The sequence below is a fragment of the Carcharodon carcharias genome, chromosome 1 (assembly GCF_017639515.1).
Source record: "Carcharodon carcharias isolate sCarCar2 chromosome 1, sCarCar2.pri, whole genome shotgun sequence".
Taxonomy (NCBI): domain Eukaryota; kingdom Metazoa; phylum Chordata; class Chondrichthyes; order Lamniformes; family Lamnidae; genus Carcharodon; species Carcharodon carcharias.
Window position 1 is genome coordinate 263,344,221 of NC_054467.1, and position 23,809 is coordinate 263,368,029.

General features: G+C 45.1%; 1 protein-coding gene across 5 annotated transcripts in view; it reads left to right on the top strand.

The window, feature by feature from the left end:
- Positions 1-1,204: 1,204 nt before the first annotated feature.
- The window catches only part of LOC121279071, a 229,230-nt gene continuing 206,625 nt past the window's right edge, over positions 1,205-23,809 (top strand). For 2 of the 5 annotated variants that reach the window (XR_005943323.1, XM_041189961.1), the window contains exons 1-4: positions 1,207-1,267; positions 7,033-7,170; positions 13,781-13,988; positions 16,601-16,724. Coding sequence is in view for 4 of the 5 variants with exons in the window: in XM_041189961.1 (XP_041045895.1) it covers positions 1,247-1,267; positions 7,033-7,170; positions 13,781-13,988; positions 16,601-16,724 (491 nt within the window). In the remaining variant the exon portion in view is untranslated. Of the gene's footprint in view, positions 1,268-2,902; positions 3,016-7,032; positions 7,171-7,954; positions 8,012-13,780; positions 13,989-16,600; positions 16,725-23,809 lie in introns of those variants that run through there. The other 3 variants (XM_041189969.1, XM_041189978.1, XM_041189987.1) reach the window with 3 other exon arrangements.

Below are 23,809 nucleotides of genomic sequence, written 5' to 3' on the forward strand. Positions count from 1 at the left end.
TAAAATGTTAAAAGGATTTGATAGAGCGGAACTATTTATTTTGGTCAGGGTCTCCAGAACAAACGGGCACAACCTTAAAATGAGAGGTAGACCATTCAAGAGTGAAATCAGGAAGCATTTCTTCACATGGAGGAGAGTGGAAATTTGAAGTGCTCCTCCAAAAACTCTGTGGACTCTGGGGGTCAATTGAAACTTTCGAGACGAATGTTGAGCAAGCATATCAAGGGATATGGAGCACAGGCAGGAAAATAGAGCTGTGGCGTAGATCAATCATCATCTAACTGAAAGTAGAGGAGGCTGGAGTGGCTGAATGGCTCCCCCACCCCCACCCCCACCCCCACCCCCTGCTGATACTATTGTCACCAGTCAATTCGAGGGTGACATCTACGCAGCTTTCTCCCAGGGGTCTTCAAGTGACCATTTCTTGACCCTGTAGGGACCTGGGCACATGGGGCAGGTCATCCCGTGAGGCAGCGGGATCCGGAGCGCAGGAGCTGCTTCCTTTTTCTCTCTTTCTCCGCCGCCGCCGCCGCTCTGCCTCCTCACTGAGACGTTGGGACTCAAGGCGCGACGCAGCCCGATGGACACGCTGTCGCCATTTCGGACGATTGGCAAGAGAGCGCCTTCCCGGTCAGTAACGTCGACGCTGCCGGGCTCCAAGGAGAGTTTCAGGGTGTCTTTGAGGCGCTTCCTTTGCCTTCCCCTGGAACACTGGCCTGCAGTACCTCCCTTTGGGGAAGAGTGTGTGGGGTTGGGGTTGGGGGTGGGGTTGGGGGCGGGGGTGGGGGTGGTTTGGATGATGGTCATTGTGGAACTAACCCCCAGCAAGAATCAGGAGAGGAGGTTCGAACCTGGGGAAAAGAACTGGAGCAAGTAGGATTCAGCTCTTTCCCCCTCCAACCAAACCCAATCAGCCGCCCGCCCGCCTTTCCCGCCGAGGCGGGAACGCAGCGTCCTTAGCGACCGCCCGGGCAACCGTCTTTGCGGCTGTGGCTGTTGCTGCTGCACGGGCATGCGCAGTGCGGGGTACGGGGGGCCGGGGCCGGGGGGAGCATGCGCGGTGCGGGGCCGGGGCCGGGGGGGAGCATGCGCGGTGCGGTCCGGTGCCGAGGTGAGGGGAGGTGAGGTGATGGGAGCATGCGCGGTGCGGCCGGGGCCGGGGGGCGGAGCATGCGCGGAGCGGTCCGGTGCCGAGGTGAGGTGATGGGAGCATGCGCGGTGCGGTCTGTTGATTGGGGAGCTGCAGATGGAGCGAGCGGGAAGCGAGGTGAGAGCCCATTGAGTTGGGGGTCTGGGGGGGGGGCACATTCATTACACATGATATTTGTTCAGTTGTTCCAATAACTCAGGCAGGGCCTCGGTCTCCCGTGTTTTTGGTCTCTGGGGTTCAGTTTAAATTAATCCCCCCTCCCCCCCCTTCCCCCTTTCCCCCTCCCTCCTTGGGCCTGGTCCCCACAGCAGCCTCGGGTTTTCCTGCAGCCCCTAACCCCACCCCAAAGACTAGTGAAGCTGAGAGTGAGGAGAGACTTTGTGAGTCAGGAAACCCCCCCCTCCCCTCATTCAGGTCTTTATTGATCTTCACCGGAAAGTCTCTGAAGGGATGTTCGGCCAGTTGAGGCTTCAATAATTCCCTGTCTGTCCCCGTCCCTGACCCTGACCCTGTCAGCTTGACTCTCGCCTCTGAGTCTGAAGGTTCCAGCTTCAAGCCTCACCCCAGCCACCTCTGCACGAAAATCTGGGCTGACCCTTCCAGTGCCCTACTGAGGGAGCACTGCACTGCTGGCGGTGCCGTCTTTTTGGATGAGATGTTAAACCGAGGCCCCCCGTTCCCCCTCAGATGGATGTAAAAGATCCCAGGGCGTCATTTCAAAGAGTAAGGGTGTTCTTAAAGAACAATGAAAAGTACAGCACAGGAACAGGCCCTTCGGCCCTCCAAGCCTGCGCCAATCATATTGCCCGTCAACTAGAACATTTTGCACTTCCGGGGTCCGTATCCCTCTATTCCCATCCTATTCATGTATTTGTCAAGCTGCCTCTTAAACACCCCTATCGTACCTGCTTCCACCACCTCCTCTGACAGTGAATTCCAGACACTCACTACTCTCTAAGTAAAAAAAACTTGCCCTGCACATCTCTATAGTTTTCTCCTCTCACCTTAAATCTATGTCCCCTAGTAATTGACTCTTCCACCCTGGGAAAAAGCTTCTGACTGTCTTCTCCTCGGTGTACTGGCCAATATTTATCCCTCAACCAACACCTCAAAAACAAATAAAAACAGAAAATGCTGGAAAATCTCAGCAGGTTGGGCAGCATCTCTGGAGAGAAAAACAGAGTTAACAGTTTGTCTCTAATGTGACTCTCTCCACAGATGATGCCAGACCTGCTGAGTTTTTCTAGCACTTTGTTATCTATTTCAGATTTTCAGCATCCACAGTATTTTGCTCAGATCTAAAAAAACCAGATTATCTATTCATTATCACGTTGTTCTTTATATGATCTTTCTCTTTGCAAATGGACTGCTGTGTTTCTTACACTGCAATAATGACTACATTTCAAAAGTACTTCAAGTTGACTGTAAAGGTTGTGAAAGGTATTGTGTGAGAGTAAACATGAAACTGTGTCCCTGCAGGACCCACACCTTCCTGCCAGGAGAAAGTTGGAGTGCAATCCATCTGTGTTTGCACTTTACACTAAGCGTAAAAGGAAGGTGACCAAGGATGCATGATTTGTAACCAGAAAGCGGTCTAAAAACAAAACCTGAAAATGTTTGGGAATATACAGCATATTATGCTTTAATTACACAAAGGTATACCTTCTCTCCTTACAGACAGCCTCTCCGTCAAGGCTGCAATTCATATGTCTGTTGGCTGATGAATGTGAGTTGTTGTTCTTGATGAGCCTAACTAGACCGAGCTGCATCCTCATGAATTACAGGGACTACTGGAGTTAGCCTGATTGCATTATCTCTGCTGGTCAGCTTTCCGTTGTTTCACACTTAAATAAAACTCTTTGAAGGTAATTGCAGCTGAGATATACCAACGTCGCATCTGTTAGCTTACTGATTCAGTGGAAGTTGGGGTAGCGGTAGAGCTGTGTGAAAATTGTTCTGAGTGCAAACTGGCGTTCTTGTCTCGGGACTGACTACCAGTCTGTCGAGGAGCACTTTCATATCCCGATTTCATCCCCCCTTGTTCTAAATCTGAAGGAGCCAGTGACACACATCAGTGTGTTCCTGTGTGCGAGCTTAAACAGTGATTGCCAAAGGCCTGTTCAGCCATTGAGTGCAACGCTCAGTCTTGTTCTCCTCTAATGTCAACACAGAGTGAAGCAAACTCCTTGAAAATTTGTCCGCTAGCTTCAAATAACTTAAAACGTCTCCTCGGTGTGACTGACTTCAAGATGCATTCTAGGAAATTTGTTATACAGGGTAGTTGCCCATGGTCGTCGAATGATACAGCACAGAAGGAGGCCTTTTGGCCCATCGTGCTTGTACTTGCTCTTTGAAAGAGCTATCCAGTTAACCCCATGTCCCTGCTCTTTGCCCATAGTCCTGTAATTTTCCTCCCTTCAAGTATTTATCCAGTTTCTTTTTGATTGTTGCAATTCCATCTGGTTCTATTATCCTTTCAGTCAGTGCATTTCAGAATGCAGAGCAATTCACAATGTGAAAACATTCTCATAGAATAGAATCATAGAATGGCTACAGTAGAAGGAGGGCAAAAGGGCCACCCTGTCTGTTCTGGCTCTCTCTACTCAGCCATCCCCACTTTTCTGCCCTTTAACTTGTAGCGCTGCAAATGTTTTCTCTTCCAATAATTTTTAAATTCTCTTTGAAAGCCCCGATTGATCTTGCCTCTCAGGCAGTGCATTCCACATCCAAAACACTCGTTGTGTAAAAAGGTTTTTCCTCATATCACCGTTATTTTTTTTTGCCAATCACCTTCAATTGGTGTTCTCTGGTTCTCAACCCTTCCACCAATGAGGACAGTTTTTCTTTATCGACACTGTCAAGACCCCTCATAATTTCCAGCCCTGTCAAATCTTCTCTCAGCCTTTTCTTCACTGGGAAGAACAGTGCCAGCTTCTCCAATCTCTTCATGTAGTTGAAGTCTCGGTTCCCTGGAACAGTTCTTGTAAGTCTTTTCTGCAACCTGTCTCAAGCCTTCACATCTTTCCTAAATTTTATTAATATGCCTCCTGGTATCTCTGTGCCATTTTTTTTATTCATTCATGGGATGTGGGTTACGTTGGCTGGGCCAGTGTTTATTGCCCATCCCTAGTTGCCCTTGAGATGGCGGTGGTGAGCTGCCTTTTTGAACTGCTGCAGTCTATGTGGCGTAGGTACACCCACAGTGCTGTTAGGGAGGGCGTTCCAGGATTTTGACCCAGCGATAGTGAAGGGACAGCAATATGTTTCCAAGTCAGGATGGTGAGTGGCCTGGAGGGGGACTTCCAGGTGGTGGTGTTCCCATCTATCTGCTGCCCCTGTCCTTCTAGATGGTAGTGGTCGTGGGTTTGGAAGGTGCTGTCTAAGTAGGCTTGGTGAGTTGTTGCATTCATGCATACGAACTGCATTCATACAAACATACGAATTAGGAACAGGAGTAGGCCACTCAGTCCCTCAAGTCTGCTCCACCATTCAATAAGATCATAGCTGATCTGATTGTAACCTCAATCCCACATTCCTGCTTAACCCTGATAACCTTTCACCCCCTTGGTAATCAAAAATTTATCTAGCTCTGCCTGAAAAATATTCAAAGATTCAGCTTTCACTGCCTTTTGAGGAAGAATGTTCCAAAGACTCACTATCCGCATGAGAGAAAAAAATTTCTTCTCATCTTTGTCTTAAATGAACCACCCCTTATTTTTAAACAGTGACCCCGAGTTCTAGATTCTCCTAGAAGAGGAAATGTCCTCTCCACGTCTACCCTGTCAAGACCCCTCAGGACCTTAAAGGATTCAATTAAGTCGCCTCTTATGCTTTTTAAACTCCAGTGGATACAAGCCTAATCTGTCCAACCTTTCCTCATAAAACAACCCATCCATTCCTGGTATTAGTTAGTAAGCCTTCTCTGAACAGCTTCGAATGCATTTACATCTTTCTTTAAATAAGGAGACCAGTACTGTACATAGTACTCCAAATGTGGTCTCACCAATGATCTGTGCAACTGAAGCATAACCTCCCTACTTTTGCAATCAGTTCCCCTCACAATAAATGATAACATAGCTTTCCTAATTACCTGCTGTACCTGCATACTAACCTTTTGTGATTCATGCACTAGGACACCCAGAATCTCCCTTTGAATCTCAGAGCTTTTCAATCTCTCACTATTTAGTTAATAAGCTTCTTTTTTATTCTTCCTGCCAAAATGAATGATCTCACATTTGCCCACATTAAACGCCATTGGTCAGATCTTTGCCCCCTCACTTAATCTATCTGGGTCATTTTGTAGCCGCCTTTCATTCTCTCCACAATTTCCTACTTGTCTTTGTGTCATCAGCAAATTTAGCAACCATTCCTTCAGTCCCTTCATCCAAGCCATTTATATAAATTGTAAGACATTGAGGCCACAGCACTGATCCTTGTGGCACACCACTCATCACATCCTGCCAACCGGAGAAAGACTTATTTATGCCAACTCTCTGCTTCTGGTTAGCTAGCCGGTTTTCCATCCACGCCAATATGTTACCCCCTACACCAGGAGCTTTTATTTTCTGTAATAATCTTTGATGTGGCACCTTATCAAATGTCTTCTGGAAATCCAAGTACAGTACATCCACCTGTTCCCCTTTATCCACAGAACATGTGACTCCTTCAAAGAACTCCCTTTTAAATGAAATAATTTACTTAATTCTTCCCATCAAAGTGCATCACCTCACATGCTTGAAATGGGCAGACAGTTAGGAGATGATATTTAACTGTATTTTATCCACTATATTCTGAGTCTTACATCATTGGAAAACTTTGCAATGATGCCCACTATACCAAAGACTAGGTCATTAACATATATCAGAAAGGGCAGTGGTCCTGATAAACCCCTGGATGACACCACTGTACACTTCCCTCCAGCCTGATAAACAGCTATTCACCACCACTCTGCTTTTGGTCTTGTAGCCAGTATATTATTCACACTGCTGCTGCCCAATCCAAATTCTGCTCACATGTCACATCTATTGGTAAAAGAATCAACTCCAATCCCAGGCTTTTTGGAGAGAGGCAGCCCTTCAAGTGAAAAGTCAGATAAGACAACTCTAGGGATACATTTCATCATATTTTGTGAAATATGTAATTCTTTTTATTTGTAAAGAAAATGTTTACATCTATTTTGGACATTAATAATTTCAATTACTCCGTAAAAGAATGGCGAATAAAAGATGTTCAGAATGCATTATGAGTGAGCTATGAGAACTTAGTGGGCAGACTGCGTTTCCCAGTGACAGGTTTAGAGCGGCATGAACTTGTGAACATATGGACATGAAAATTTATAACCTGAAAAAGTTGGCACAAAAAGAAACGTGAGCAATGTTTGAGGACTCTGGGTCTATACTTGATGGAGTTTAGAAGGATGAGGGGGGATCTGATTGAAACTTACAGAATACTGAAAGGCCTGGATAGAGTGGACGTGGGGAAGATGGTTTCCATTAGTGGAGAGACTAGGACCCAAGGGCACAGCCTCAGAGTAAAGGGAAGACCTTTTAGATCAGATATGAGGAGAAACTTCTTTAGCCAGAGAGTGGTGAATCTATGGAAGGCTGTGGAGGCCAGTCATTGAGTGTATTTAAAACTGAGATAGATAGGTTCTTGATCGGTAAGGGGATCAAAGGTTACGGGAAGAAGGCGGGAGAATGGGGTTGAGAAACTTATCAGCCATGATTGAATGGCGGGGCAGACTCGATGGGCCGAATGGCCTAATTTCTGCTCCTAGATCTTATGGTCTAAAAATTGGGACAAAATGTAACAACAGGAAATTGCGAAGCTTACTGGCTGCTACAATAATGTATTTTGAAGCAATTGCAACATGTCTGTTGTAGGTGATAGCGACAACGCCACCAATGACCCGTAGCCTGGAGGAGCTGGTCAGTCAAACCAGTAGCCCTGAAAGTGGGACCCACCTGTCCAACGTGAGTGGCTTCTCACTGGGAGAGGCAATCGTCCAGAGAGCAAAGCAGGTAACACCATGGGGAAGGGAGTGAGCGGTTGTGGCTGTAGGGTGATCAAGGCTGGGAACTAAATATTGAAGGATATTTGACATTTAGGAAGGAGAGGCAGAAAGGAAAGGGAGGTTGGGTAATGCTGTTAATAAAGGGTGAGATCAGTACATTAGTGAGACAGGATCTTGGATGGGAAGAGCAAGATGTATAATCAGTTTGGGTGGAGCTAAGAAATAGTAAGGGGCAGCAAAAATTGACAGGAGTTGTTTATAATCCACCAAACAGTAGTGGTGATGTAGGGCAGGAAATTAGAGGTGCATGTAACAAGGGTAATACAGTAATCATGGGACACTTCAATCTACATATACACTGGGTAAACCTAATGAGCATGAATGTTGAGGAGGACAAATTCCTGGAATGTGTATGAGATTGTTTCAGAGCAGTATGTGGAGGAACCAACTTGGGAACAGGCTATTTTAGATCTAGTATGACGCAATGAGAGAGGGCTAATTAAGCTTATGGTAAAAGAACCCTCGGGGAATAGTGACTATAATACGATAGAATTTTCCATTAAGCTTGAAAACGATGTGCTTCGATCTGAAACTAGAGTCATAAATCTAAACAAAGGAAACTACAAAGGTATGAGGGGCAAGTTGGCTGTGGTGGATGGAGAAAATACATTAAAAGGTATGACAGTAGACAGGCAATGGCAAGTATTTAAATAACTAATACATGGTTTACAACAAATATACATTTCTTTCAGATACAAAAACCCAACAGGAAAAACGAGTCGACCGTGGCTAACAAAGGAAATTAAAAATTGCATTAGGAAGAGGCTTATAAAGTTGCCAAAAAAGTGGTAAGCCTGAGGATTGGGAGTACTTTAGAATTTAGCAAAGAAGGACCAAGAAACTGATAAAGAAAGAGAAAATAGAATATGAATGTAAACCAGTAAGAAACATAAAATGGACTGTAAAAGCTCCTATAGGTATGTAAAAAGGAAAAGATTAGAAAAGAAGAACGTGGGCCCATTACAAACAGAGACAGGAGCATGTATAATTGGGAATAAGGAAATGGCAGAGAAGCTAAATAATTACCTTGTGTCTGTCTTCATGGAGGAAAATACAAGAAATTCCCAGAAATAATAGAGATCCAAGGGACTAATCAGAATGAGGAACTGAAAGAAATTAATATTCAGATATTCAGAGGGAGGCAATGGCATAGTAGTGTTGTCACTGGATTGGTATTCCAGAGACCCAGGGTAATGCTCTGGGGACCTGGTTTCAAATCCTGCCACGGCAGATGGTGGAATTTGAATTCAATTAAAATCTGGATTTAAAAGTCCAATGATGACCATGAGAGCATTGTCGTAAAAACCCATCTGGCTCACTAATGTCCTTTAGGAAATCTGCTGTTCTTACCTGGTATGGTCTGCATGTGACTCCAGACCCACAGCAATGTGGTTAAATCTTAAATGCCCCCTGAAGTGGCCCAGCAAGCCACTCAAACTATGACAAAAAACTGGATGGAACACCTGGCATTGACCTCGGCACCGGAAAGGACAAGGTCAATCTCAGCCCTGTCGAGCCTGCAAAGTCCACCTTAGTAACATCTGGGGTCTTGTGCCAAAATTGGGAGAGCTGTCTCATAGACTAGTCAAGCAGCAGCCTGACATAGTCATTCTTACGGAATCATATCTTACAGATAATGTCCCAGACATCACCATCACCATCCCTGGGTATGTCCTGTCCCACAGACTCAGCAGAGGTGACGGCACAGTGGTATACAGTAAGGAGGGAGCTTCCCTGGGAGTCCTCAACATCAACTCCGGACCCCATGAAGTCTCGTTGCATCAGGTCAAACGTGGGCAAGGAAACCTCCTACTGATTACCACGTGCTGCCCTCCCTCAGCTGCTGAATCAGTGCTCCTCCATGTTGAACACCGCTTGGAGGAAGCACTGAGGGTGCGGGATGTACTCTGGGTAGGGGACTTCAATGTCCATCACCAAGAGTCCCTCAGTAGCACCACTATTGACCAAGCTGGCTGAGTCCTAAATGACAGCTGCTAGACTGGTGGTGATGGAACCAACAAGAGGGAAAAACACATTTGACCTCATCCTCAACAATCTGCCAGCTGCAGATGCATCTATCCATGACAGTGTGGGTAGGAGTGACCACTGCACAGTCATTGTGGAGATGAAGTCCCGCCTTCACATTGAGGATACCCTCCATCGTGTTGTTTGGCACTACCACCATGCTAAATAGGATAGACGTTGAACAGATCAAGCAACTGGGAATCCATGAGGCGCTGTGGGCCATCAGCAGCAGCAGAATTGTACTTAAACACAATCTGTAACCTCTTGGCCTAGCATATCCCCCACTCTACCATTACTATCAAGCCAAGGGATCAATGACGTGTGCAGGAGGGCATGCCAGGAGCAGCACCAGGCATATCTAAGAATGAGGTGTCAACCTGGTGAAGCTACAACTTAGGACTACTTGCGTGCCAATTAGCATAAGCAGCAAGTGATAGACAGAGCTAAGTGGTCCCACAACCAATGGATCAGACCTAAGTTCTGCCGTCCTGCCACATCCATTCGTGACAATATCCAGGCTTGGACAGACAATTTGCAAGTAACATTCATGCCACAAAGTGCCAGGCAATGACTATCTACAACAAGAGAGAATCTAACCATCGCTCCTTGCCATTCAATGGCATTACTGTCGCTGAATCCCCCAATATCAACATCCTGGGGATTACCATTAACCAGAAACTGAGCTGGCTTATCGATGTAAATACCGCGACTACAAGACCAGGTCAGAAGCTAGGAATCCTGCGGCAAGTAACTCACTTGCTGACTCCCCAAAGCCTGTCCACCATCTACAAGGCATAAGTCAGGAGCGTGATGGAATACTCCCCACTTGCCTGGATGAGTGCAGCTCCAACAACATCTTAGAAGCTTGGCACCATCCAGGATAAAGCAGTCCGCTTGATTGGCACCCATTCCACAAACATTCACTCCTTCCACCACTGACACACAGTAGCAGCAGTGTGTGTACCATCTACATGATGTACTGCAGGAACTCACCAAGGCTCCTTAGACACCACCTTCCAAACCCACAACCACCACCATCTACAAGGACAAGGGCAGCAGATAGATGGGAACACCACCACCTGGAAGTTCCCCTCCAAGTCACTACCACCTGACTTGGAACTATATCGCCGTTCCTTCACGGTCGCTGGATCAAAATTCCCTTCCTAACAGCACTGTGCATTTACCTATACCAGATAGACTGGAGCGGTTCACGAAGGCAGCTCATCACCACCTTCTCAAGGGCAATATGGGACGAACAATAAGTACTGGCCTAGCCAGCGACACCCACATCCCGTAAATGAATAAAAAAAAAGTTGTTTGGCAATGCAGAACTTATGTATCACTGAAAAAAGACACGTTGAAGCTTTTTGTCTTGCATTCATCAGGACATTCGCAACAATACCAAATGTTAAGGGAACAACAATTTATACTTCATGAGAAGAGAGTGCTGATTGGTTGGCAAGTGGACTCTGATTGATAGAGGTGTTGCCATGGAGAATGCACCAGTTAACTGATGAGTGACATTTAACGGCCAAGCTTTGCTTAAATTCAACCTGGCTGGTTGCATGTGAGGCTTGCACAGTTTTAATTTTTTTTTCCATTCATGGGATTTGAACACCACTGTCTCGGCCAGCGTTTATTGCCCATCCCTAATCTCCCTTGAGAAACTGATGGTGAGCTGCCTTCTTGAACAGCTGCCATCTACGTGGTGTTGGTACACCCACAGGGCTCTTCAGCACACGGTTCCAGGATTTTGACCCAGCGACAGTGAAGGAATGATGTAGTTCCAAGTCAGGATTATGTGTGGCTTGGAGGGGAACTTGCAGATGGTAGTGTTCCCATCTGTCTGCTGCCCTTGTCCTTCTAGGTGGGAGAGCTCTTGGGTTTGGAAGGTGCTGTCGAAGGAACCTTGCTGAGTTGCTGCAGTGCATGTGCTGCTACTGTGCATCGGTGATGGAGGGAGTGAATGTTTGTGGAAGGGGTACCAATCAAGCTCGCTACTTTATCCTGGATGATGTTGAGCTTCTTGAGTGTTGTGGGAGCTGCACTCATCCAGGCAAGTGGAGAGTATTCCATCACACTCCTGACTTGTACCTTGTAGATGGTGGACAGGCTTTGGGGAGTCAGGAGGTGAGTTACTTGCCGCAGGATTCCTAGCTTCTGACTTGCACTTGTAGCCACAGTATTTATATAGCTAGTCCAGTTCAATTTCTGGTTAATGTTAACCCCCAGTAGGGGATTCAGCAATGGTGGTGTTATTGAATGTCATGGGGAGATGGTTAGGTTCTCTTTTGTTGGAGATGGTCATTGCCTGGCATTTGTGTGGCACGAATGTTACTTGTAACTGTCAGCCCAAGACTGTGTTTCCACCCATTTGTAGTTGAGACTTCTTAAGAAACTCACCAAGGCTCCTTAGACAGCATTGTCCAAACCCATGACCGCTACCATCTAGAAGGACAGGGGCAGCAGTTGGATGGGAACACCACCACCTGGAAGTTGCCCACCAAGCCACTCACTGTCCTGACTTGGAAATATATCGCTGTTCTTTCACTGTCACTGGTCAAAATCCTGGAACTCCCTCTCTAACAGCACTGTGGGGTACCTACACCACATGGGCTGCAGTGATTCAAGAAGGCGGCTCACCACCACCAAAGGCAACTAGGGATGGGCAATAAATGCTGGCCTAGCAAGTAACGCCCACATCCCATAAATTAATTTTAAGATAAAAACATAAACAGGAGAGGAGTAGGCCATTCAGCCCTTCAGGCTATTCTGGAAGACCATGACTAACCTACTTCAACCACATTTTCCTGCGCTATCCCCGTATCTCTTGATGTTTATTATGTAGAAATCAGTTTTAAACATGCTCAGTGACTGAGCTTCCACAGCCCCCTGGGGTAGAGAATTCCAAAGGTTCACCACCGTCTGAGTGAAGAAATTCCTCCTCATCTCAGTCCTAAATGGCCTTCCCCTTTTTCTGAGACTGTATCCCCTGGTTCTAGACCCCCAGCCAGGGGAAATATCCTTTCTACATCTACCGTATCGAGCCCCGTAAGAATTTTTTAATATTTGAATGAGATCATCTCTCATTCTTCTAAACTCCACAGAATAAAAGCCCAACCTATTTAATCTTTCCTCTTGGACAATCCCTCCATCCCAGGAATTAGTTTGATGAACCTTTGCTGCACTTTCTCTATGACAAATGTATCTTTCCTTAGATAAGGAGACCAAAACTGCAAACAATACTCCAGGTGTGGTCTCATCAAGGCTCTATATAGTTCCAGTAAGACATCTTTACTCCTGTCCTCAAATGCTGTTGTAATAAAGGCCAATTTGCCGCCTTCCTTGCTTGCTGTACCTGCCTATTCACTTTCAGCCCCATTAATTTCACCAGTATTCTTTTTTAATATTAATTATTTTAGATTCTGTTGTCTCATTAGACCCTTTCTGGTATGTGTGTTGTGTCTTCTAGTGTGAAGAGAGACAAAATCTTTGTTTAACATCTCTACCATTACCTTATTCCTCATTATAATTTCTCCTGTCTCAACCTCTAAGGGATGCGTTTGTATCCACTGGAGTTTAGAAGAGTAAGAGGTGATCTGATTGAAGCATATAAGATCCTGAGGGATCTTGGCAGGGTGGATGGAGAGAGGATGTTCCCTCTTGTGGGAGAATCTAGAACTAGGGGTCGCTTTTCAAAAATAAGGGGTCGCTCATTTAAGACAGATGAGGAGAAATTTTTTCTGAGGGCTGTGAGTCTTTGGAACTCTTTTCCTCAAAAGGTGGTGGAAGCAGAGTCTTTGAATATTTTCAAGGCAGAGCTAGATAGATACTTGATTAACAAGGAGGTGAAAGGTTATTGGGTGTAGGCAGGAGTGTGGGGTTAAGGTTACAATCAGATCAGTCACGATCTTATTGAATGTTGGAGCAGGCTCGAGAGGCCGAGTGGCCTACACCTCCTAATTTGTATGTTTATGCATAAACAAGCTCAATTTACAACTCCATGACTCCCTCCATCATTCTGGTTATTTTCTTTCCATAAGTTTATTGAGCACACATACATTCAAGGAGCCACTTGTAGACAGTTCAGTTCAGATCAAAATATGTGGCAATTGATGGAGGTCCATCAAGTAATGAAAGTGTTTTATGGGGTAGATGTGGAGAAAACATTTCCTCTTACAGAGGAGGCAAGAACTAGGGGCCAGAAATATAAGATAGTCATGAATAAATCTAGTAGGGAATTCAGAGAAACTTCTTTGCCCAGGGAGCGATGAGAATGTGGAACTCCCTACACAGGCAAATAGCCTGGATGTATTTAAGCGGAAGTTAAATAGGCACAAAAGGGAGAAAGGACAAGAAGGACATGCTGGTGGGGTGAGATGTAATAAGGTGAGAGGAAGCTCTTGTGGAACACAACTGCCAGCATGGACCCATTGGCCAATTATCCTGTTCTGTTCTGTGGAATTGACGGAACTGTAGACCGAGTTGGTGCTGTTCCCTGTCAAGTGCTGTGTTCTCTGTTTTCACCACAGGGAAACGAGTCAGGGCCTCAGCTGCAGGCAACAACAGATATTGGAGGGATGACTTCAGCATCTGTGTCTCGGCTGCCACTGGCTGATGCAGAGCGCCAGCCAAAATTTGAGGAGTTCCCCACCATGGAGGAAGGGATGATCAGTGTTACTGAAGAATCGATGAGTACACAGGGGGTCTTTGGAGAACACCGACCCAGACAAATGCTTGGTAAGTGATGGTGAGAGAATCCTGGGGCACTGACCCACTCTCAGATCCTGCTGAATGAAGGGGTTGCCACCATGATGGAATTATAATTCACTCTTGCTTTAAACAATGTTTTTTTTCCCTAACAAATTTTGAAATGAGTATAAAAGGGGGAACAATGCAGATAGTGTAGATAAGGAGGAGGACTGTGAAATATCGAATGGGATTAAAGTAAGTGTTATGATCCCTGTGGAAACCAACAAATCAAAATAATTAAGTTTACTGAATGACCTGCAACAAGAAACCAATGGACAAGATTTTGCTTTTTATAATGATTACTTTAAGAACATACCAAAGTCACCGTAAGTTAACCATGAATTAACAGACCGATCATCATCAATATTTTATTAAATCACGCATTACATGACAGACACAACAAAGGTCGATCCCATGTATTATTTCAGTTGGCCACTTGGCCTGTACGCCCACCAATTTCAGCCACAGAGTCCATCAAAGGTCTGGTCTTCCTCAGATAAAATTCCAGCTTCTTTTCAAGGATTTAGCCACTGATTCTCGCAGCTTCCCCTCAACCAGAATTCCACAGGTACAATCTTCGACACAAAGGTGCACTTCTCGAGATCCTTATCAGCTGTGCTCATGACATGCTTGATGGTGTGGATTCACCGGCATTACCTTTATCCAAACCCTCTGTACGAATCCAGTGCGCTGTATGGCCGGTTCTGGTCAATCAGTACCTTTAAAGTAACTGGAACAGTGGCTGTTGCCTTTTATTTGCCCACTCCTGAATCTAGCCTCCACGTCCTTTTTCAGCTGTGCCACACTCTCCTCCCCTCAGCCTGCCTGTACTGCACTGCCGAACAATCTGAGCTAGCTGTCTCTGTGTCTTTGGCTGGTTTCAACCGGTTTCAGTTCCAGTTAGGATCTAACGCTAAAAAGTACAGACTTTGAAACCACGGTCAGTGCGCCCACCAGAACACTCAGCAAGTCATTTGTTCAGACAACAGTTCTCACATCCCCCACCCCAAAACTGGTCCTGCAAACCACAGATTCCACCACCGCAATGAGAGTCAGAGTGTTAAGGAGTTTGGATCTTTGAAAGTGGGTAGCTCGCCAAGCCCAGATGAACTGTATCCCAGGCTGTTAAGAGAAGCAAGGGAGAGGTTAGCAGATGCTCTGACCGTCATTTTCCAGTCCTCTCTGGTTACAGAGGACTGGCGGACTGTTAACATTGTATGTTGTTTCAAAAAGAAGGGAAGGATACACCGCCAAATTACAAAGCACTCAGCTTAACCTTGGTGGTGGGTAAATAATTGGAAACAATTCTGAGGGACAGTATTCATCCTCATCTAGAAATGGGATTAATCAAGGTCAGTCAGCATGGGTTTGTTCTGTTGAAGGGTCATGAGGACTCGAAACGTCAACTCTTTTTTTCTCCGCCGATGCTGCCAGACCTGCTGAGTTTTTCCAGGTAATTCTGTTTTTGTTTTGTTAAGAGAATATCGTGTCTGACTAACAATGGGAATTTTTGAAGAGCTACCGAGGAGGGTTGATGAGGGTAGCACGTTTGAATTTCGAGATGGATTCCAGCAAGGCTTTTGACAAGTCTGCCACATGGCAGACTAGTCAAAAAGTTAAAAACACGCGGGGATCCAAGGGAAAGTGGCAAGTTGGACCCAAAATTGGTTCAGTAGCAGAAAGTAAAGGGTAATGGTTGATGCTTCTTTTGTGACTAGAGGGCTGTTTCCAGAACTGACTCCCTTGCTATTCATGATATATGTCAATGATTTGAACTTGAATGCAGGGGGCATGGTTAAGAAGTTTGCAGATGATACAAAAATTGACCATTTGGTTTAAATAAAAAAGAACGATAGACTGCAGGAAGTTATCAGTACCCTGGTCAGGTGGGCAGAAAATTGAATTCAATCTGGAGAAGTGTGAGATAATGCATTTGGGGAGGATAAACAAGTTAAGGGAGTTACATGGTAAATAGCAGGATAGCGAGAAGTGAAGAGGAACAGACAGACCTAGGAATGCATCCCTGAAGGTATAGAACAGGTAGATAAGGTGGTTAAGAAAGCATATAGAGTATCTTCTTTCACTGGTGCTGAAGCATAGAATATAAGTGCTGGGAGGTTTTGTTAGGACTGAATAAAATGCTACAACACAAAAGCAAAATACTGCGGATGCTTGAAATCTGAAATGAAACCAGAAAATATTGGGAACACTGGGCAGGTCTGGCAGCATTTGTGGAGAGAGAGTTAACCTTTCATCAGAACAATATGTACACGAACAACCCTCATCTAAAGCAGCGTGGCCTCCAAGGAGAGGTGAGAACCCAGGCTGATCTGGGGCAAATGTATCTGAGAAATTCCTTCCTGGTCCCCTTAGGAAATCAAAGTGAGTCCAGGAGGCCACTCTGGCCCTTGAAATGTCTTCAAGGGAAAGATGCCAAATGTGAAAGGACTAATTTAATCTGGGGCCCTAAAGGGATTTGAATTTGTGCTCCATTTTTTGCTGTCATACTGTATTGGGTTTAACCTTTATTGGGGACACCTTATCCGTGTGTAATCCTTTTAGTAGAGGGGGCTGACAGGGGATTGTTGTTCTTCCTACAGAGCTTCAGGGAAGTGGATTGTCTCCTGCACTCCCACTCTTAGCTTCCTACTCCATGCAGAATCAGGAGGAAGAACTTTCCAGCATGTTCTTTCATCGCTCTCCAATGGAGTTTGCCCCTCTCAGGTAAGACATGTGCTCTGTCCTTCTTCATTCATCAAAGTGAAGAATCTAATCCTTAACCAAGCTAAGCGGCAAGGTGATCAGGGTTTCATTGTCTGAGGAAAAGAACGAGGTTCGATTGGGGAAGGCTGATGAGTTTCGGGCAGCAGACCAGAATCACTCAGTATAAAGGCACCGTATTACATAAACATCGGAATTAGGAGCAGGCGTTGGCCACTCAGCCCCTCAAGCCTCCTCCACCATTCAATAAGTTCATGGCTGATCTGATTGTAACGTTATCCTCGATAACCTTTCATCTCCTTGCTTATCAAGAATCTATCTACCTCCGCCTTAAAAATAATAAAAGACTTGGCTTTCACTGTCTTTTGAGGAAGAGAGTTAGAAAGACTCACTACCCTCAGAAGAAAAAATACTCCTGATCTCTGTCTTAAATGAGCCACCCCTTATTTTTAGACAGTGACCCCTGGGTCTAGATTCTCCCACAAGAGGAAACATCCTCTCCACATCCACCCTGTCAAGTCCCCTCAGGATTTTTTTTTCAATCAAGTCGCCTCTTATTTCTTTAAACTCCAGCAGATACAAGCCTAACCTGTCCAACTTTTCCTCATAAGACAACGCGCCCATTCCTGGTATTAGTCTGGTAAACCTTCTCTGAGCTGCTTCCAACATATTTACATCCTTCCTTAAATAACGAGACCAATACTGTACACAGCACTCCAGATGTGATCTGACCAATGCCCTGTACAACTGAAGCATGACCTCCTTACTTTTATATTCAATTCCCCTCACAATAAATGTTAACATTCTACTAGCATTCCTAATTACTTGCTGTACCTGCACACTAACCTTTTGCAATTCATGCCCGAGGACACCCAGATCCCTCTGCATCTCTGAGCTCTGCAATCTCTTACCATTTAGATAATAAGCTTCTTTTTTATTCTTCCTGCCAAAATGGACAATTTTGCATTTTCCCACATTATACTCCATTTGCTAGATCTTTGCCCACTCACTTAACCCATCCTCCGTTTGGAGCCTCCCTATGTCCTCTTCACAACCTACTTTCCTACCGCTCTCTTTGTCATCAGCAAATTTAGCGACCATACAGGTCCCTTCATCTAAATCATTTATGTAAATTGTAAAAAGTTGAGGCTCCCGGCCCTGATCCCTGTGGCACACCACTCATCACATCCTGCCAACCAGAAAATGAGCCATTTATGCCTATTGTTTCCTGTTAGCCAGCCAATCTTCTATCCATGCCAACGTGTTACCCCCCACACCATGAGCTTTCATTTTCTGCAATACTGTGATGTGGCACCTTATCAAATGCCTTCTGGAAATCTAAGTACAGTATATCCACTGGCTCTCCTTCATCTACAGTACATGTTACTTCTTTGAAGAACTCTAATAAATTGGTTCAACCTCTCAAAACCATGTTGACTCTGTCTGATTGCCTCAATTTTTTTCTAAGTACCCTGTTATAACATCTTTAATAATAGTTTCTAACAACATTGACCCAAATTTTTAATTCCTCTCTGGCCACGGGAGAGGTGCCACAGGACTGGAGAACAGCTAATGTGGTTCCGCTATTTAAGAAGGGTTGTAGAGATAAGCCAGGGAACTACAGGCCATTGAGTCTCACGTCAGTGGTAGGGAAACTATTGGAGATAATCCTGAAGGAGAGAATCTATCTCCACTTGGAGAGGCAAGGTTTGATCAGGAATAGTCAGCATGGCTTTGTCAGAGGGAGGTCATGCCTAACAAATTTGAATGAATTATTTGAGGAGGTGACCAGGTGTGTAGATGAGGGTAGTGTTGATGATGTAGTTTATATGGATTTCAGCAAAGCCTTTGACAAGGTCCCACATGGGAGACTTATAAAGAAGGCAAAGGCACAAGGGATACAGGGTAATTTGATAAGGTGGATTCAAAATTTGCTTAGTTGTAGGAGACAGAGGGTGATGACAGAAGGATGCTTCAGTGACTGGAAGCCAGTGTCCGGTGGCATACCACAGGGATCTGTGCTGTGTCCCCTATTATTTGTCATTTATATAAACGACATAGGTGACTATGTGGGGGGTAGGATTAGTAAGTTTGCGGATGACACAAAGATTGGCCGGGTGGTTAACAGTGAGGTTCAGTGTCTTGGGCTACAGGAAGATATAGACGGGATGGTCAAATGGGCAGATAAGTGGCAGATGGATTTTAACCCTGAGAAGTGTGAGGTGATACACTTTAGAAGGAGTAATTTGGCAAGCAAATATTCATTGAACGGCATGACACTAGGAAGTTCTGAGGAACAAAGGGATCTTGGCGTGTGTGTCCATAGATCTCTGAAGGCAGAGGGGCATGTTAGTGGGGTGGTGAAAAAGGCATTTGGGACACTTGCCTTTATCAATCGAGGCATAGATTACAAAAGTAGGGAGGGCGTATTCGAGTTGTATAGAACCTTGGTGAGGCCACAGCTGGAGTACTGTGTGTAGTTCTGGTCACCACATTATAGGAAGGATGCGATTGCACTGGAGGGGGTGCAGAGGAGATTCACCAGGATATTGCCTGGGATGAAACATTTAAGTTATGAAGAGAGGTTGGATAGACTTGGGTTGTTTTCGTTGGAGCAGAGAAGACTGAGGGGTGACCTGATGGAGGTGTACAAGATTAAGAGGGGCATGGACAGGGTGGATAGGGAGCAGCTGCTCCCCTTAGATGAAGGGTCAGTCCCAAGGGGGCATCAGTTCAAGGTGAGGAGGTTTAGGGGGGATGTGAGGAAAAACTTTTTTACCCAGAGGGTGGTGAGGGTCTGGAATGCGCTGCCTGGGAGGATGTTGGAGCCAGGTTGCCTCACATCCTTTAAAAAGTACCTGGATGAGCACTTGTCACGTCACAACATTGAAGGCTATGGGCCAAGTGCTGGTAAATGGGATTAGGTAGGTAGGTCAGGTGTTTCTCACGTGTTGGTGCAGACTCGATGGGCCGAAGGGCCTCCTCTGCACTGTGATTCTGTGATCTTCCCTCTGACAGGTGCTAAGCTAACTGGCCTGTAATTTCCTGCTTTCTGTCTCCCTCCCTTTGTGAATAAATGAGTTACAGATTTGCTATTTTCCAATCCAATGGAACCTTCCCTGAACCCAAGGCATTTTGGAAAATTAAAAATCAACTAGTGACTATCTCACTAGCCACGTCATTTAAGACCCTAGGATCAAGTCCATCAGGACCTGGGCACTTATCAGCCTGCAGCTCCAACAATTTGCTCAGTATCACTTCCTGGGTGATTCATTTTCCTGAGTTCCTCTCTCCCTTCCATTTCATGATTTACGGCTGCTTCTGGGATGTTACTTGTATCCTTTATAGTGAAGACTGATGCAAAATACCTGTGCAGTTCATCTGCCATCTCCTTATTTTCGATTACTAATTTCCCACATTCACTTTCTATCAGTCCAATGCTCACTTTGACTCTTTTCTAAATAGCTATTGAAACTCTGACGATCTGTCTTTATGCTTCTAGCTAGTTTTTTCTCGTACACTAATTTCCCCCTCCTTATTACTCATTATTCTTTGCTGTTTTTTTATATTCTGTCCAATCTTCTGACCTGCCAGACATCCTTGTGCATTTGTATGCTTTTTCTTTAAGTTTGATACCATCTTTACCTTATTTAGTTAACCACAGATGGTGGGCCCTCCCCTTGGAATTTTTCTTTCCCTTTGGAATGTATCTATTCTGTGTATTCTGAAATATCCCCTTAAATGTCTGCCACTGCATTTCTATTGGCCTAGCTCTTATCCTCATTTGCCAGTTCACTTCAGCTGGTTCTGCTTTCATGCCCTCATAATTGCCCTTATTTAAGGTTGAAATGCTAGACTTAGACCTGTTCTTCTCTCCCTTAAACCAAATGTAAAATTCAAACACATTATGATCGCTGCTATCTAGGTTGCTTTCACTGTGAGGTCATTAATTAATCCTATCTTGTTGCACAATACCAGGTCTAATATAGCCTGCTCTCTGGTTGGCACCAGAAGAAACAATCCCAAAAACATTCTATGAATTCCTCATTTAGCCTAGCTTTGCGCATCTGATTTTTCCAGCCTGTCGATTAAAATGCCCCGTGAAGATCACCGTCCCTTTCTGACAAGCTCCCATTATTTCTTCCTTTATACCCCTCCTACCATGTGGTTACTGATGTGGGGGCCAGTACACTACTCCCTTGCCTTTATCATCTCATCTCTACTCAAACCGCTTCTACATCCTGGTTTCCTGAACTTAAGTCATCCCTCTCTATCATGCTAATACCATTATAATGTGCTTATACCATCATTAATTGAGAGAGCCACGCCTCAACCTTTTCATAGTTCCTAAATGTCACGTACCCTTCAGTATTCAGGTATGTCATTCTGCAGCCATGTCTCTGTAATGGCTATCAGACTGTACTTATTTACTTCTATTGGCGCTGTCAGGCCATCTGTTTTGATATGAGTGCTACATGCAATCAGATGCAGAGCCTTTAGTTTTAGTCTTCTATTATTTTTGTAATCTCTAGCCTTACCTGCTGACTTACTCTTAAATTTGAACTCTGTCCCTTCCTGCCAAGGTCTGTTTATCGTTTCCCAAATTAATACCTTTCTCTCTTGCCCTGTCTCTATTCTTTGACTTAGCACATCTTCTCAAATTTGATCCCTTCCCCCTATTATTTAGGTTAAAACCCTCTACTTCCCTAGGTGTGCAGCTCACTAGAACACTGGGTCCCAGCAAGGTACAGGCGTAGACCCAATGGTACAGCCTCCACTTTCCCCAGTACAGGTGCCAATGCCCAACGAACCAGAATCCACTTCGCCCACACCAGTCTTTGAGCCACGCTTTCATCTCTCTAATTTTATTGACCCTATGTGAATTTGCACAGCGATCAGGTCATAATTCAGAGGGATTATTACCTTTGAGGTTCTGCCGTTGGAATCTACATGGACCACAACAACTGGATCCTCCCCCTCCCACTACCTGTTCCTCTCCAGCCCTGAGCAGATATCCTGAACCCTGGCACCAGGCAGACAGCAAAGTCTTCTGGATTCTTGCTGTCAGCTGCATAGAACAATGTCTACCCCTGACTATACTACCTCAGACTACCACTGCATTCTTTTTAACTCCCCCACTTGAACGGCTTCCTGTGCCATGGTCGGTCTGCTTAACCACACTGCAACCCTCGCTCTTGTCCATACAAGCTATAAGACCATAAGACGTACGAGCAGAAGTAGGCCATTGGCCGATCAAATCTGCTCTGCCATTTAATGAGATTACGGCTGATCTGCTAATCCTCAACTCCACTTGCCTGCCTTTTCTCCAAAGCTCTTAATTCCTTTACTGATTAAAAACCTGTCTATCTCAGCCTGAATATACTTAGCGACCCAGCCTCTACAGCCCTCTGCGGTAAAGAATTTCACAGATTCACTACCCTCTGAAAGAAGAAATCCCTCCTCATTTCTGTCTTAAATGGGTGACCCCTTAGTCTGAGATTATGCCCTCTGGTCCTAGACTCTCCCACAAGGATAAACAGCCTCTCAGCATCTACCCTGCCAAGAGCCTTAAGAATCTCCTGCATTCCCACCTTTTCAATCCCCTTACCTGCCTGTGTCTCAGTCACAACCTCCTCCCCTGACCAAATCGGATGACGCTAACCTAAGGGGTGTGTCTGTCTTCTGGAACAAAGTGTCCAGGTAACTTTCCCCCTCCCTGATGAGCCGTAATGTCTGTAGCTCAGCTTCTAGCTCATTAACTCTGAGCCAAAGTTCCTTAAGCTGCAAACACTCAGTGCAGATGTTGGTGCCACGGATTGCACTGGCACCCAGGAGCTGCGACCACGCCACATCATCCACCTTGCCATCTGTTAGAGTTAATTAAATGAATTTATATTAATTTATAGTTCCCTCCTCAACAAACTCCTAGCTTCACATTCTGTGCACTCAAAGTAGCACTCAGCACAGATACCCAAGCAACACTGAGGAACGTACCCCTGTTTTTATCCTTTCTGAAAAAAAAGAGTCAAGCTCTGAAAGCCAGTTTAAGCTTACTACCTAATTCACTAGCTGCAGCGGCTCGGAGAGCTTGTTTTCCCCTGTTTAAAGCTGGAATAAACTTAACTTCTCTTAGCTTAGAGTAATTTTTACTTGATTGCTTAATTAAAGAAAAAAATTAAGAGTTCAGGGAGAAATTAACCCGTAAAACCCCCTCAGCACAGACCTTCAGCAGAGAAGCGGTGGCGTCTGAGTGTGATGAGCTTCTGTGAGACTCCCTGCGTTGTTTTATTACGTGAAAAGCACGAGATAGATTGAAGAGGGTTGTGCATGCTGGACGTGGCGTGACATTGCTCATACTCATTGAGTGGATAATCTGAAGGACAGGAACATTGAATCATTCGCCACGATTTATTTTTCTGCTCAGCTACAGGTGTGTGACTGAAATATCAACATACGTCTTTTTATTTTTACATTTTAAAAAGTTTACTCATGGAATGAGGGCATCAGTGGCAAGGCCAGAATCATTGCCTGTCCCTATTGCCTTTAACTGAGTGAGTGGCTTCCTAGGCTGTTGCAGGATAGTTAAGAAACAACCACATTTCTCTCGCTCTGGAGTCACATATAGCCGGTCCAGACCGGGTAAGCAGATTTCCTTCCCTAAAGGACATTGGTGACCTAGATTGGTTCCGATGACGGTCTGGTATTTTAATGGTCACCGTTACTGAAACCAGCTTTTAATTCCAGATTTATTTAATTAATTGAATTTAAGTTCCCCGGTTGCCACAGTGGGATTTGAAGCCAGGTCTCCGGAACATTCATCCGTGCCTCTGGATTAAGGCTGCAAGGAAAGAAATACCATGTATTCTTGAAATCAATGACGTGCTGACTGCCCTTAGCAGATCCTATTAGCAGTCGGAATGGGCTGTGGTTTCCATGCGAGGTACCTGAGGTGTGGTCAGAAGTTGTTTGCGAAATTTGGCCACCTAATGCATGCCTGTCGTGTGTTGAAGTGAAATTCCTTCGAAGGAGGTGATGGTGTCGTGGAATTTGGCAGATGGTGGAATTTGAATTCAATAAAAATCGGGAAT